This window comes from Microtus oregoni, unplaced genomic scaffold (genome assembly GCF_018167655.1).
Source record: "Microtus oregoni isolate MIOR12 unplaced genomic scaffold, Mior012 000009F_ref0000495, whole genome shotgun sequence".
NCBI classification, from domain to species: domain Eukaryota; kingdom Metazoa; phylum Chordata; class Mammalia; order Rodentia; family Cricetidae; genus Microtus; species Microtus oregoni.
This window is the reverse complement of record NW_024543068.1, coordinates 52,660,005-52,672,370: the sequence shown is the minus strand read 5'-3', so window position 1 is coordinate 52,672,370 and position 12,366 is coordinate 52,660,005. Positions and strand designations below refer to the sequence as shown.

The 12,366-nt window shown below is 38.5% G+C and overlaps 1 protein-coding gene across 5 annotated transcripts in view; it reads left to right on the top strand.

Annotated features, from left to right (window-relative positions):
* Crppa (CDP-L-ribitol pyrophosphorylase A) overlaps positions 1-5,408 on the top strand; it is a 260,261-nt gene extending 254,853 nt beyond the window's left edge. For all 5 annotated transcript variants that reach the window (XM_041658392.1, XM_041658390.1, XM_041658391.1 and 2 more), the window contains one exon: positions 4,083-5,408. In XM_041658392.1, coding sequence (XP_041514326.1) covers positions 4,083-4,187 — 105 coding nt within the window. In that variant the 3' untranslated portion in view covers positions 4,188-5,408. The remainder of the gene's footprint in view (positions 1-4,082) is intronic.
* Positions 5,409-12,366: the final 6,958 nt, after the last annotated feature.

Here is a 12,366-nt window from a genome sequence, read left to right as displayed (position 1 = left end):
GTAAGCCAATTACACACTTTCTTTCATAAGCTGTTTTGGTCATAGTGTTTTGTCAAAGCAATAGCAAAGTAATGAAGACAAAAGTGTGTGTATACATACATAATTTTTCAATGATGTGAGTCATTTGGTGAGATAATGATTCCCCCAAGAGTCATAGATTATATGACAGGAACCTTAGTACCATGCATGAGAAACTTCCTTTCTCGTTGTTGGTTAGGGCAATCCAAGAGACTCCTAAAACAATATAGGATGTTGCTTTTCTCCTTGGTTACCTCTAAGAAGTTGAGGGTAATTTTTGTTGCTAAAGACAACATGTCCTGGCGCAAACTGTGGAAGGAGACACAAAGAGCACAGTTTGCATTAGCACTTTTGCCAATGTTAACTGGCTGAAGGAAACCTCTCAGATCTAAGAATTACATCTCTCTCCCTAAGAAGTTAGAAGAAAAAGAAATCTATGGTTATATAGTACAAAATCCAAGGCCTGACACTTCCCAGCTGCCTGGGCCAAATGACGGCATTTGTTCGTATGTGCCTGTGTTAAAAGGGTTACCTTTCTCCAGAGCTGGTTAAAGGTCAATAGTTTTTTTCTTCTATTATCTCTCAGGGTTAAGACACAGTTAATTTCCTAGACTAAGATCTTGTGTCACTAAACTGAGGGAAGAGTAAGTGCAGGGTGTCAATTGTCTGTTAAGGTTATAGCATGTTAACTGGTGAGCTGGTGTGCACTTTCCCATAGTGGCTGCAGGCGAGTTCAGAACTCCCGGTCCTCCTCATCTGTGCAGACACAGATATGACACACTTTCCTCCTAGTGCCGATCTATGAAGGTCCCAAATGGGATCTATTTGCAAGACTCTTCTTCTGGCCAAATGTCCTGCCATAAAGATAATTGTGGAGAGCTGGCTTCTAAGTTTATCTCAGGGAATGGTGCAGAGATTTGACTGTGGCAACAAAGGTTTTTTGACTGTGTTAGTAACTTTCTCACGGTGGTCCCACAGTGTGGGAAAAGTCACCCAATATACCAGTACATGGAAAAATTTTGCCCAATAATTGATTAGCTCTTGGGATAAGTCCCACTATAGAGGGGAGAGCTATGGCTTCACAAGGGACTCAGAGCAGAAACAACCACTATTCAGAAAGCACTGCTCCCAATGCCTTGCATCTAAGCTTGCCTCCGTCAGAATGCATATTTCTGGTGGGTTGACCTGATTTGTCAGCCGAAGTCTCATTGCATAATCCTTCGGACCACAGCAATTATCCAAAAATAAGTGATCAGCCCTGAAATCACATACATGCAAGTAACAGGAAACAGCAGGTTGTATTTATGTATTTATGCACATACATATGCAAAATGCATATAGATACATATGTGTCTATCAATAATAATTAAAGAGACCATGAATTTGAGAGGGAGTAAAGGGAGCTATGTGAGGGGTTGGATGGAAGTAAGAAATAATTTTTATTGTAAATTTTTAAAACTTCAAAGATAAACTATAATTTGGATGAGAAAAAGACAGTGGTGATCAGAACTTGTGCCTGCGTGTTCATGAACTCAACCTTTGTACAAGCATGGTATATTTCAACTCAGCCTTGAAATTGTAGGTGGTGGAAAAGTAAATGAACAAAGTTTCCTAGGTAAAACTCATGGTAGATTCTGATGCTCAGAATTGTAGTTTAAGGATATAGAACATAAAAACTAGTATTTCATGTGGTTCCTTTATTATTATTCCTAACACTTTCAAAATCTGACAGTGAAGCTCTCAGTATGTCATTGAGCAATTGTTATGCACCGAGTCAAGCTAAGCACAAACTTGATTATTCTAGCTTGACTGCCACAATATATTGCTTAATATTCTATTGACTTAGGTCAATAGAAAGCTCAAGCTTGCTAAATTATTAATGTTCTTTTGGCAGTCTCTTAAAGAAGGCTGGATTTTCCTAACAAAACATTTTCTTCGTAAATTGGAGATATGTGTAGACATTAATGTTGTCTGAAAATTTAGAGAAAATTCTAAATTATTGATTTTACAAGATGCAAATTCAATTTAAATGTAAAGCTCCTTGCAAATAAATGTAATTTGTATTGCTTATGAGAATCCTAAAATAAGTTTGTGATTAAATCTTTTTAAATACAGCAAAGCACAAAAAATAAAGACTTGCCATAAATCTCTTGGATTGTCTTGGTTCTCTTGAGAAAGAGAACTTACAGATTATGGTATATAAAAGGGAATTTTTAATAGTGGCTCACAGACGCCAGCTAATCCAACAGTGGCTGTCTACCAAAGGAAAGCTTGAGAATCCCACAGACGCCAGCTAATCCAACAGTGGCTGTCTACCAAAGGAAAGCTTGAGAATCCCATAGTTGTTCGGTCCCCAGCTGAGGTTGGATGTATGAGCTACTCTTCAGTATCTACTGGAATCCCAAATAAGTTTACTCTAATGCCGGAGAGAAAGCACTTCTGTTTGTGGTCTTTATATAAACTGTCAGCAGAAAGTGTGACCCAGATTAAAGGTAGATCTTCCCACCTCAAAGATCTGGATTAGAAGTGGGACTTCCAATTTCAAATGATCTAATTCAGAAGAAAAATCGCTCACAGATGTCCCCGTCATTCGACTCTTGGTTAATTCCAGATGTAGTCAAGTTGACCCGTCTCAGATGTGTCATACTCACATGGCTCTATTGGACAACTAATATTCTCTCCTCCAGTGGAAACACTGGAGCCACTTGCTTCCCTTTGCTGCTGAGTTTTTACCTTTGCCATGCTATAGGTATAGCTGAAGATAGAAAAGAGTAAATGCTGAATTGGCAAATAAATGTTAGGTTTTTACTATTTTGCAAGAGAATAGTTTTAAGTAAAAAAAAAAAAAATCTTAGAGTACTGTACCAGTGAACAGGGCAGCAGACCAAATGGGAGCCCTGCAGTGATTGCGACTGGGTTGGAGTGCATGCTGTTAGAGACCATAGAGCATTCGTAGCCCTGAGTACAACTCACGTAGTCCAGTCCACCAACTGTGTTGTAACAGTTGATGCAAACACTCGTGTGCAGCATTGGACATTTCTTTAACTCTTAAGCATGTGTATAGGTGTTTATCTCTGTGGGGATGTGTGTGTGCAGGCAGTGCCCATGGAGGTCAGAAGAGTACAGCAGACCCCTGCCGTTGGAGTTACAGGAGACCGCTGTGGGGCCTGAGAAGGGGACGCTTGTGAAAGAGCAGTATGCTCTCTGAACTTCTGGCCATCTCTGTAGCCCTAGAATTATTGTTCTCGCATTTATAGAGAGAACTGCTGATGAGTTCAACTTGGGTTGTTTTTCCTTTACTTTTTAGTATGGGAAGTAGACTGTATTCGCCTCCTTATGACCCGGCGTATAACACTGGTACATGTCTGTCAGACCAGTCCTCATGTTTGATTATCAAAAACCATTCTTATCCACTCCAGACATTTAGCTCATTTCTCTCATCCTGCGCTTTCGCCTTTGCAAGCCAACATCTCAGAACTGGCTGCTGTTGCTGTACTCTGGGCCCTCCTGCTTGTGTGCCCCATGGCCACAATATGAGAGTTACATTTGGCCACACTACATAGAGCTGACAGTTTGGGGATAGAGAGGACTTATTTTACTCTTTTCTCTTTCCTGAATTCTCTTCTAGGGATGCTATTTTGTGGTTTCCTAAATGGTCCATATGTGTTTTCTTGTGGTCAGAGGGAGGGAGTATAAATAGATAATGAAAATATAATGATAATAATTCTACATGATATTAAAATATAGCATTACCATTTTTTTCTGTGTGTTTCACCTCATATACTGCTCTTATTTATCTTTAGGGTCACTAACACTGGCTTCTGCTCTGCCAACACAGCTTCAATCTTATGCCAACCCAGCTTAATCAATTCTTAATTTCAGCACTGTATTTTGTCCCTGTAAAATATTTTTTGGTATAAAGGGTATTTTGCAAATTTCCATTTTCTGTTTTTATCAGCATTTTGATCTAATTCTCTTTTTAAAAAGGTGTTAATCATAGTTATTTTTGAAATCCTTGTGTTCTGCTTTTAATTTGTATATTATTGTTTGTCTTTTTTTTCTAGGATGAGCAGAAACTACAAGAGAGTTTCCAACAAGGTGCCTCCATCATAGCTGCCTTAGTTAAAGAAAGAAGTTCTGCCCTCGCTGGTCAGCTCCTGCTGGCTTAAAGAGCACAGACGACAGTCATCTACAAGCTTCCAAAGACACGTCCCTAGACTCTCCTATGCCTGCCTCCCACCTCATTTCTCTTCCTTGTGCCTGGAAGAGAATTTCAGTTGTTTTCTTTATCTTGTCACTACATAGAGCTGACAGTTCCGGGATAGAGAGGACTTATTTTACTCTTTTCTCTTTCCTGAATTAGATGTTCCCAGATGACAGGATGTGATGGTTAGGTTGTAAAAATGGGTTAGTGCTCATGTCCATGGAATTTGTGTGCCAAATATAAATGGCTTCTACCATAAAATAAATGAAAAATACTGCCTTTATGTGAAGAACCTGTTTACTACTACAAAGGAGTTCAATTGAAATGGTAAGGTACGCTTTCCCTCACGGGATGAGAATTTAGACAGCTTAGCTATTATCTTAGAGCTATGTTAATTAGCAGACTGGTCACAATATGATGGAGATCATGAATAAGCTTCAGAATTATTCTTAATTATAAAATTGCCCCCTCAGTATGTGATAGTATACCTTTTTACCTTGTTTTGGAATTCATCGCGCCTTATAAAAAAAGAAGGGAGCCGGGAAATTGGCTCAGTGAGAAAACACCTGCTTAGTGTGGTTATAGCAACATCACAAAAGAAAAAGCAAAGACTTGGAAATATTGGGTATAAACAAGAAACAGAATGTCTTGTTTTCCTCACCTTTCTCACCTATTGTTCCTAATCTGTAAAGAGCCTGGAATTGCTTTTCACTCTCCTATCATTTTTTTTTTATTTTGTGTTTTTTATTTGGCTTATGAGATGTTATTTGATGTTATTTTAGAGACTCAACTTTCTCTAGGTTAGGTTTAGGAAAGTCTGAAGAACTTCATGAAGGTTGAGTTGCTTGTGCCCATCCCTGGCTGTGGTCTTCTGGAAGGCAGAGTAGCCTGAGCCGTGGAGTTTATTATACTTTATGCAAGAAGTGTGGCCTTGCAAAGTCAATATTTTATTCTTCCAGTTTTTACTGGTCATGCATATTAACTCTTGATATTTTCCTTTATGTTGAGTTTAAAAATTTTATATGTATAAGTCATTAAAATGCCATTTTATTCTATATATAAATTCATTTTATTTATATATATTAAGTCAGAATATTCTGGGACTTACACTGCATGAAGGACTTACAAGATGAGCTGCATGAAATGTGTTTGTTCATGATTGTCAATAAAAATATCTACTTTCTGAAATGTCTCCAATAACATCTTAAATGAATTCCTCTATAGAAATGCATACAGGTGTATATGTGTGTATATATATATATATTTTTTAAATGAATTCTTCTGCATTATTTGAATTTCAATATAGCATCAGGTTAATCTGTTACATTTGAATGGTAGATGAGATCTCAAATACTAATATTGTATCAGAGTTTATGCTTTACATTTAAATAATAGAGAGTAGAAAATAATGGGTATGGATTAGATATTGCAGATCTTCTTCCAAAATGAAATGGGCTTATTGATTGTAAATGTGGATATAGATTCGTAAACTCATCATTTGTTCTCTATATTAGGAAATATAAATCAGTTGACTCAAACTCACAAGGGTGAAAATATGAGAGAAATGTGCGGATTTGGTTAGGACGTCAACGTCCATGTCGATGTGGCCAGCTGTGGGTGAAAACTCATGCAAAGAGGTCAGTCTTCAGCTCATGGAAGTCGGTGGAAAGGACTGGCTTTGAAAGTCAAAGGACTGCCCTCGTAGGGCAGGAGGACGATGGAGCAAGGCTTAAAAAAAGAAAGTTAGTGGCGTTAACACCACACAGCACAACTCAGCACATCCACGTGTTAGCCAGAGTGCTCTATGGAGAGCTGTGTCAGTCAGCACAGATTGTTCCAGAGTACAGAGGCTGAGAGGGGCAGGCACTCGCCCAGGGTATAAATTAGTGTTCCATACATGAAGATGTAAAAGGAATGCCCAGCTGGCATTGTTTACATGAAGAAATTAGGACTCAAGGATCTTCAGAAACTTGCTCAAGGTTTCAAGGCTGTGTTGTAAGGAGAGAAAGGTTTTCCTTGGGAAGACTGGAATCAGTTTAAGCTCAGTGCCTTAACGTGGCAGCAGTCCCTGGCAAGGATATTGAGAGGAACCACTGGAGATATGAGAAGATCCTGTGCTGAGCACTGAGAAGCGAGAAGAGGCAGGAGAGGCAGGAGAGGGATTCCTCTGGCTGTCTGGCTGGATGAGTTTCACCACCGTCCAGCCTTAGCAAGTTAAGGGGAATGCGACTTGGTGACCTACATATAAGGGTCAATTGTTTTATTTTAAATTGTTTGTTAAAAAGAATGTGAAGTAACTTCACCTTTTTATCACCATTTTCAACTTAATTACTTTGGTAAACTGTCCATTATGACTTTATTTTCCAAAATCCCTTAAAAATAGTGATTATGCTGAAACTGCTTCTAGTTGTAGGAAAATTTTGAAATATTCATACTACTTAGTTAAATGAGATTTAAAAGTGATTCATTTTAAGAATTCAAAACTGAGCAATGGGATTGGTGACTTACAATGGTAAGCAGTACATTTTACATTAAAATGTTCCACTTAAGAGGTGACTTTTTTTCCATGTCCATCACAGTTGCATGGATGGACCTGATTGGGGCAGTGAAGGAATGAAGAAAAGAGAGATCCAGGGACACACAGAAAAGATAGGATTTATAGTCTGGAGTTTCAGATGCCCTGGAAGCTCAGCATGTTTACCGTATGGAGCTGAAGGGAGCAGCAGGGTTCTTTAGTACAGCAGAACAAGGAGACGGGTTATTATGGTAAGCTAAACTAGGGAACAGGTTTAGCTAGTCATAGTAATAGCAATCTCTGCAGGTGTCCTCGTTAGGTTTGCTATTGCTATGAGGTGACGCCATGATGGCAGCAACTCTTATAATATGTCAACAGCACATATTCACTCAAGACCTTCCTCATGCATCAAGTCTTCTTCCATTCCCCACCACTTACAAATGTAACCATCTGCTGAAGAGTCACATCCTGAATTCTATAAAGGCCTGTGCAATTATCTCAGGCATTCTGCATGACTTTAATAGGAAAGTTCATTTCCATGACAATTCATCATCGCTACATATTTCATCCAATTTTTAAAAATTATGGTAATCACTGCATGAAAATTAAATAATAACCCCATTACATAAAATATGTAAATTTCATACTTTGAATTCTGAAACTAATTGTACAGCATTTAAAAAATTTTAAACGTTGTTATTTGATTCATGCACCTCATTCCCACTCATTTACCAGTCCTCTCTATCCACCCTCCACCCTTGTAACCTCCACACCAAAAAAAAATTTAAAAATTAAAAATAAAACCTCCAATTCTTCTTGGCAATGACCTAATCCTCTATCAGTCCCAGCCTCCTCCCATACCACTGTTCTACCGTGTTTCACCATCCCTCTACTCTGTCTTCCCCCTTCTCCATCACATATTTGTTCCTCCCAATGGCATCGGAAGCTGCAGTGGGTCAGGCTGTGTGCCCTTTTATCCAAACAGCTCTACTTGAAAATGTTCTTTGCAATGAGTCATTGGTCTGGTTCAAGGCCTCTGGTTACTGCTATACTATCGGTCCTCGACCCTCACCAAGACTTCTCTCACATAGCTTGATGTTTCTCCAAGTTGTAGAGATCCTGTTGCTATGGTTCCACAGGACCTGTCCCTTCATGAGTTCCAGCAGCTCATCAAAAGGGTAGGTTGGGATGGGTCAACTCAAGGTTCTGGATCTGGTCCTGGATGGTAGCTGAGCTGGTTAGCCTGGGTCTCCCCTACCCTACCCCCCCAACAAGGGTGGGACTCATTTCCCCAGGTTCATATTACTGCCTGTCTATGCTACTCCATGAATGTTGGGAGCTGTAAACCCTCAGACCCTGAAAGTTCTCCTGCAACTGGCAAGGTGTGGGCTATCTCAGCATGTTTGAACGTCAACATGGTTTCAGTCAGCAGCCCAGACCATGGACATCTGTATGGACTTTCATGGTAGCATGGGCCACAGACATGAGCTAGAACCAGGGATCCAGATATGGCCCTTGGTGGCAGCACACAGCCAGACATCAACATAGCCTCAGGCACCAACCCAGACCACAAACACTGAAATGGCCACTGATGGCAACAGGTGGCAGCCTGCCTGATATCACCATGGCCTCCCACATCAGCCTGCTCCTCAAAGTTGTGCCTCTATTTCTACCTGTCTCCACAGTGCATAAACCACTCAGGTCCACTTGCTCTCCCTCTACCACATGCTCTAGTCTTCCCAACTCTCCACCACATATGTGTTCATCGTAGTGGCACCCACAGCCCAGCAGCCAAAACCTTATGTCTTCCATCCACCCAAAACCTTATGGGGTTACTCTTAAAGTGATGGAAATTATTCTAGTTTACTAAATATCTCATTTTTTTCTCACACAGTTAAGTAAACTATGCTGTCTAATTTCAGTAGCAAATGCCATGATTCAGTAAATTTATAGACTAGTTAAGTGATAATAATTTGCCACATATATAGAATAAATGCTTTTAAAAAGAAAATAGATGCTTAAAAATATATATTATTATGCCGGGCAGTGGTGGTGCACATGCCTTTAATCCCAGCACTTGGGAGGCAGAGGCAGGCGGATCTCTGAGTTCAAGGCCAGTCTGATCTACAAGAGCTAGTTCCAGGACAGGAGCCAAAAAGCTATGGAGAAACCCTGTCTCAAAAATTCTCTCTCTCTCTCTCTCTCTCTCTCTCTCTCTCTCTCTCTATATATATATATATATATATATATATAATTTAATAATTTGTTGAATCTATAAACATAAAATAAATGCAATGTGCCATCTGCTTTAAAACTTCCTGAAACTCAAGGGGCTGATTTAATTTACTATTATGTGTTGCCTCTGGAAAGGCAACTAATGACTTCAGGAAATATAGCTGGTGGAGGGTGACATGTTGGTTCCCGGCTGCTTGTCAGCTCAGACCTGAACTAATCACACAGAAACTGTATTATTTAAATCACTCCTTGGCCCATTAGCTCTAGCTTCTTATTTGCTAACTCTTACATCTTAATTTGACCCATCTCCATTAATCTTGCATCACCAGGAGGTTGTGGCCTACCAACAAAGTTTCAGCACATCTGTCTCAGAAGCAGCTACATGGCTTCTCTTTACTCCTACTTCTTCCTCCCAGCATTCAGTTTAGTTTTTCCCGCCTAGCTCTCTTCTACCTTACACATGCTTTACTGTGTATGGTAGAAATACATGCTCTGAGGCCAGATAAAGACATTTTATTATCATTGATTCCACTTATTTCTTGTTTGATTATGAATTAGTCTCTTAAAATGTGCCTTGGTTTCCTTATCTTGTAATGGCAATAAGTGCTATTACCTAGCTCAAATACATATGTAAAACTCTCCACTTGAGTATTCTATCAAATAATCCAAAGAGTTATTAAAACATCAGGGTCTATTTAGCAGCAATGATGAGGCCTAACTCAGTTTTCTCTTCTTATTTAACCTTAGTAATCCTTTCAGGATTTCTGTGAAGTCGGTCTGGATCTACCTTGTAATGTGGCAATTCTGAAAATCCAGATACAGCAATGGAGGACCTGTGATTACCATATGCTGGAAATGATAAAAAAAAAAACAAAAAAAAACAGGTTTTTGCAAATTGCACCACAAATAGGAAGATCTTGTTCTTTACTTGGGGTTTCTGAATATGATTTACATGTATGATACAGTCTTTTATTTTAAATTTTGTAAGATGAGCTTAGAGGCAGAAGCATCCAAAATGCAATTTTAGTGATTGTTTTACTCAAATAAAAACATGACCGAAGAGTCTGTATGGAACCAGTCTTGTGTTTCCAAAGGTCAGTCATCTAGATAGTCATCACAGGGAGTCATCTAGACAGTTACCAAAGATAGTCACCAGAGAGAGTCATCCAGATAGTCATCACAGGGAGTCACCTAGACAGTTATCAAGGATAGTCACCAGAGAGAGTCATCTAGACAGTTACCAAAGATAGTCACCAGAGAGAGTCATCTAGATAGTCATCACAGGGAGTCATCTAGACAGTTACTAAAGATAGTCACCAGAGAGAGTCATCTAGATAGTCATCACAGGGAGTCATCTACACAGTTATCAAGGATAGTCATCAGAGAGAGTCATGGAGAAAGTCATCACCGTCATGACAGAAAGTCATCTAGACATTATCATAGACTCGTTTTTGGGATATGGCTGTCATATAGCTGGTAAGTTGACTGAAAGAGGTTTCTTGAACTTTGCTGTTTGGATCTATTATTCTTTTATTCTATTATTCTTTTTGTTCTATTATTTTTGATCTATTATTCTTTTTTGTTCTGCTGATGGCTGGTACAATCAGGCATTTCTTCACTTTTTTTTTCTTTATCCAGTCTTTACATTGAAGTCCTTAACTTGGTTGCACTCAGCTCTTCAGTGCACACGAATAACAAAATGCTTTTAGTTTTACTAGCTTTCAGTGGTTTGAATACCTGCCTCACCCCACCCCTCATCCTGTGTGTGTTTTCAAGACCCTGCAAAGTTCATGGTTCCCTTTTCTTTTCCTGTTTGAACAGAAATTAATTTTCTTTAATCCAACCTGAGTTTTTAAAAACTATTCTTGAACTGTCCCCTTCAGGAATTCGGTTGCTGGCCTTACTGAATGGAGGTATGTATGACCCTATGGTAAAGGAATTCTATTCAAAGACATTTCCGCCTGTTTATCATTGGATTGGTTACTGCTCACATAAGTCTGGAAAAGGGCCAAATTATGTAAACAAATTAAAAATTTGAGGATCCCAGCGGGAATATCCATAAATTTTGCTGTAAACCAGCAACTTAAGATAAATTGAAAATGTTATGACGGTCAGGGAAAACTATAGATTAGTGGTTGTTGGCTCTGGTTAGGAATCTAATGAATATTAAAAGATTAGGATTAATTTATGCAGTTATACAAATCACCACTTATTCCTAAACCTGTGTATTTTGCTAAATACATTTTTATTTTGAGTTATTTTAATTGCTGTTTCATATTAGACAAGTATTTATTTCTGAAGCTATAGTTTTATACTCTCAGTCTTTTAAAATATATAACATGAAATTTTGAATCATTATAAAAGTAATGATTATCTTTGTGTATCTACACATAGTAGTGAATCTAGTAGAGTACAATGTAAAAGAATGGACATTTTTCTCTTTTTAGACTCCTACAACCTTTCTTAAGATTATCATTCTCAGTATACAAATTAAAAGGCATTTTGGGAGAGACAAGTAATGTGACATTTTTCCTATCTTGACTCAGTGCTAAAACTTAAATCTAAAACTTTCTATGCGAAAACACAGTCCAGAAGTTTTAACATATAGCATGACATTTTAAATGATTTCTCTGTATATCTGTATAGAGTACAAGTTCAGAGAAGCAGAAATCAAAAGCCTATAATTATCATATGGACATGAACTGAGAAGAAAATTGAAGTTACTGGAGGGTGAGTGTATGGCAAAAGGAAAAGAAGAACTAGAAAATAGGGGTGTTTGTCACAGTGGAAAATGAAACAAATACATTTAATGCATGCACACAATAAATTCATGTTTAATTCTAGCTATACATACACAAATAGCAGCATCATTGGTATGGACAATTGTATACCTTTAAAAAGATAATTGAATACCTTTATAATTTGGGCAGCCTAACTATCCTGTGACCTAAAATGAAATTGCACTTCCATTTTTTCACTTTCAAATCAAATTATTATAGTGTAAATCCACATTTTCCTTCAGGGAACGAATCCCATACATATCCTCCTTTCCAGCACTTTGACACATGGTGTGTAAGTCCTTCATTTCATACCATTTTATACTAAGTTATCATAAACTACCAAGTTCTTGCTTTTGTTACTGATTTTCCTCATGAGAAAGCACCCTAACCTTCACTGGCCCTTGGCATCCTTCATCTTAACTGGCTCTGTGTATCGCACAGGAAGGTCCATCTTTGCTTTCAGAAAACCACTCTTCTATTGTTGCAGCTCACACACACAGCTTGACCTTAGAACACTCAGGGGATGGAGTTTCTCTGACTACTCAGTCTCCCTATTGCAATAGACATGTACTTCCAACGAAGACAAACAGGAGTAGGTTGGTCAGTCACACTAG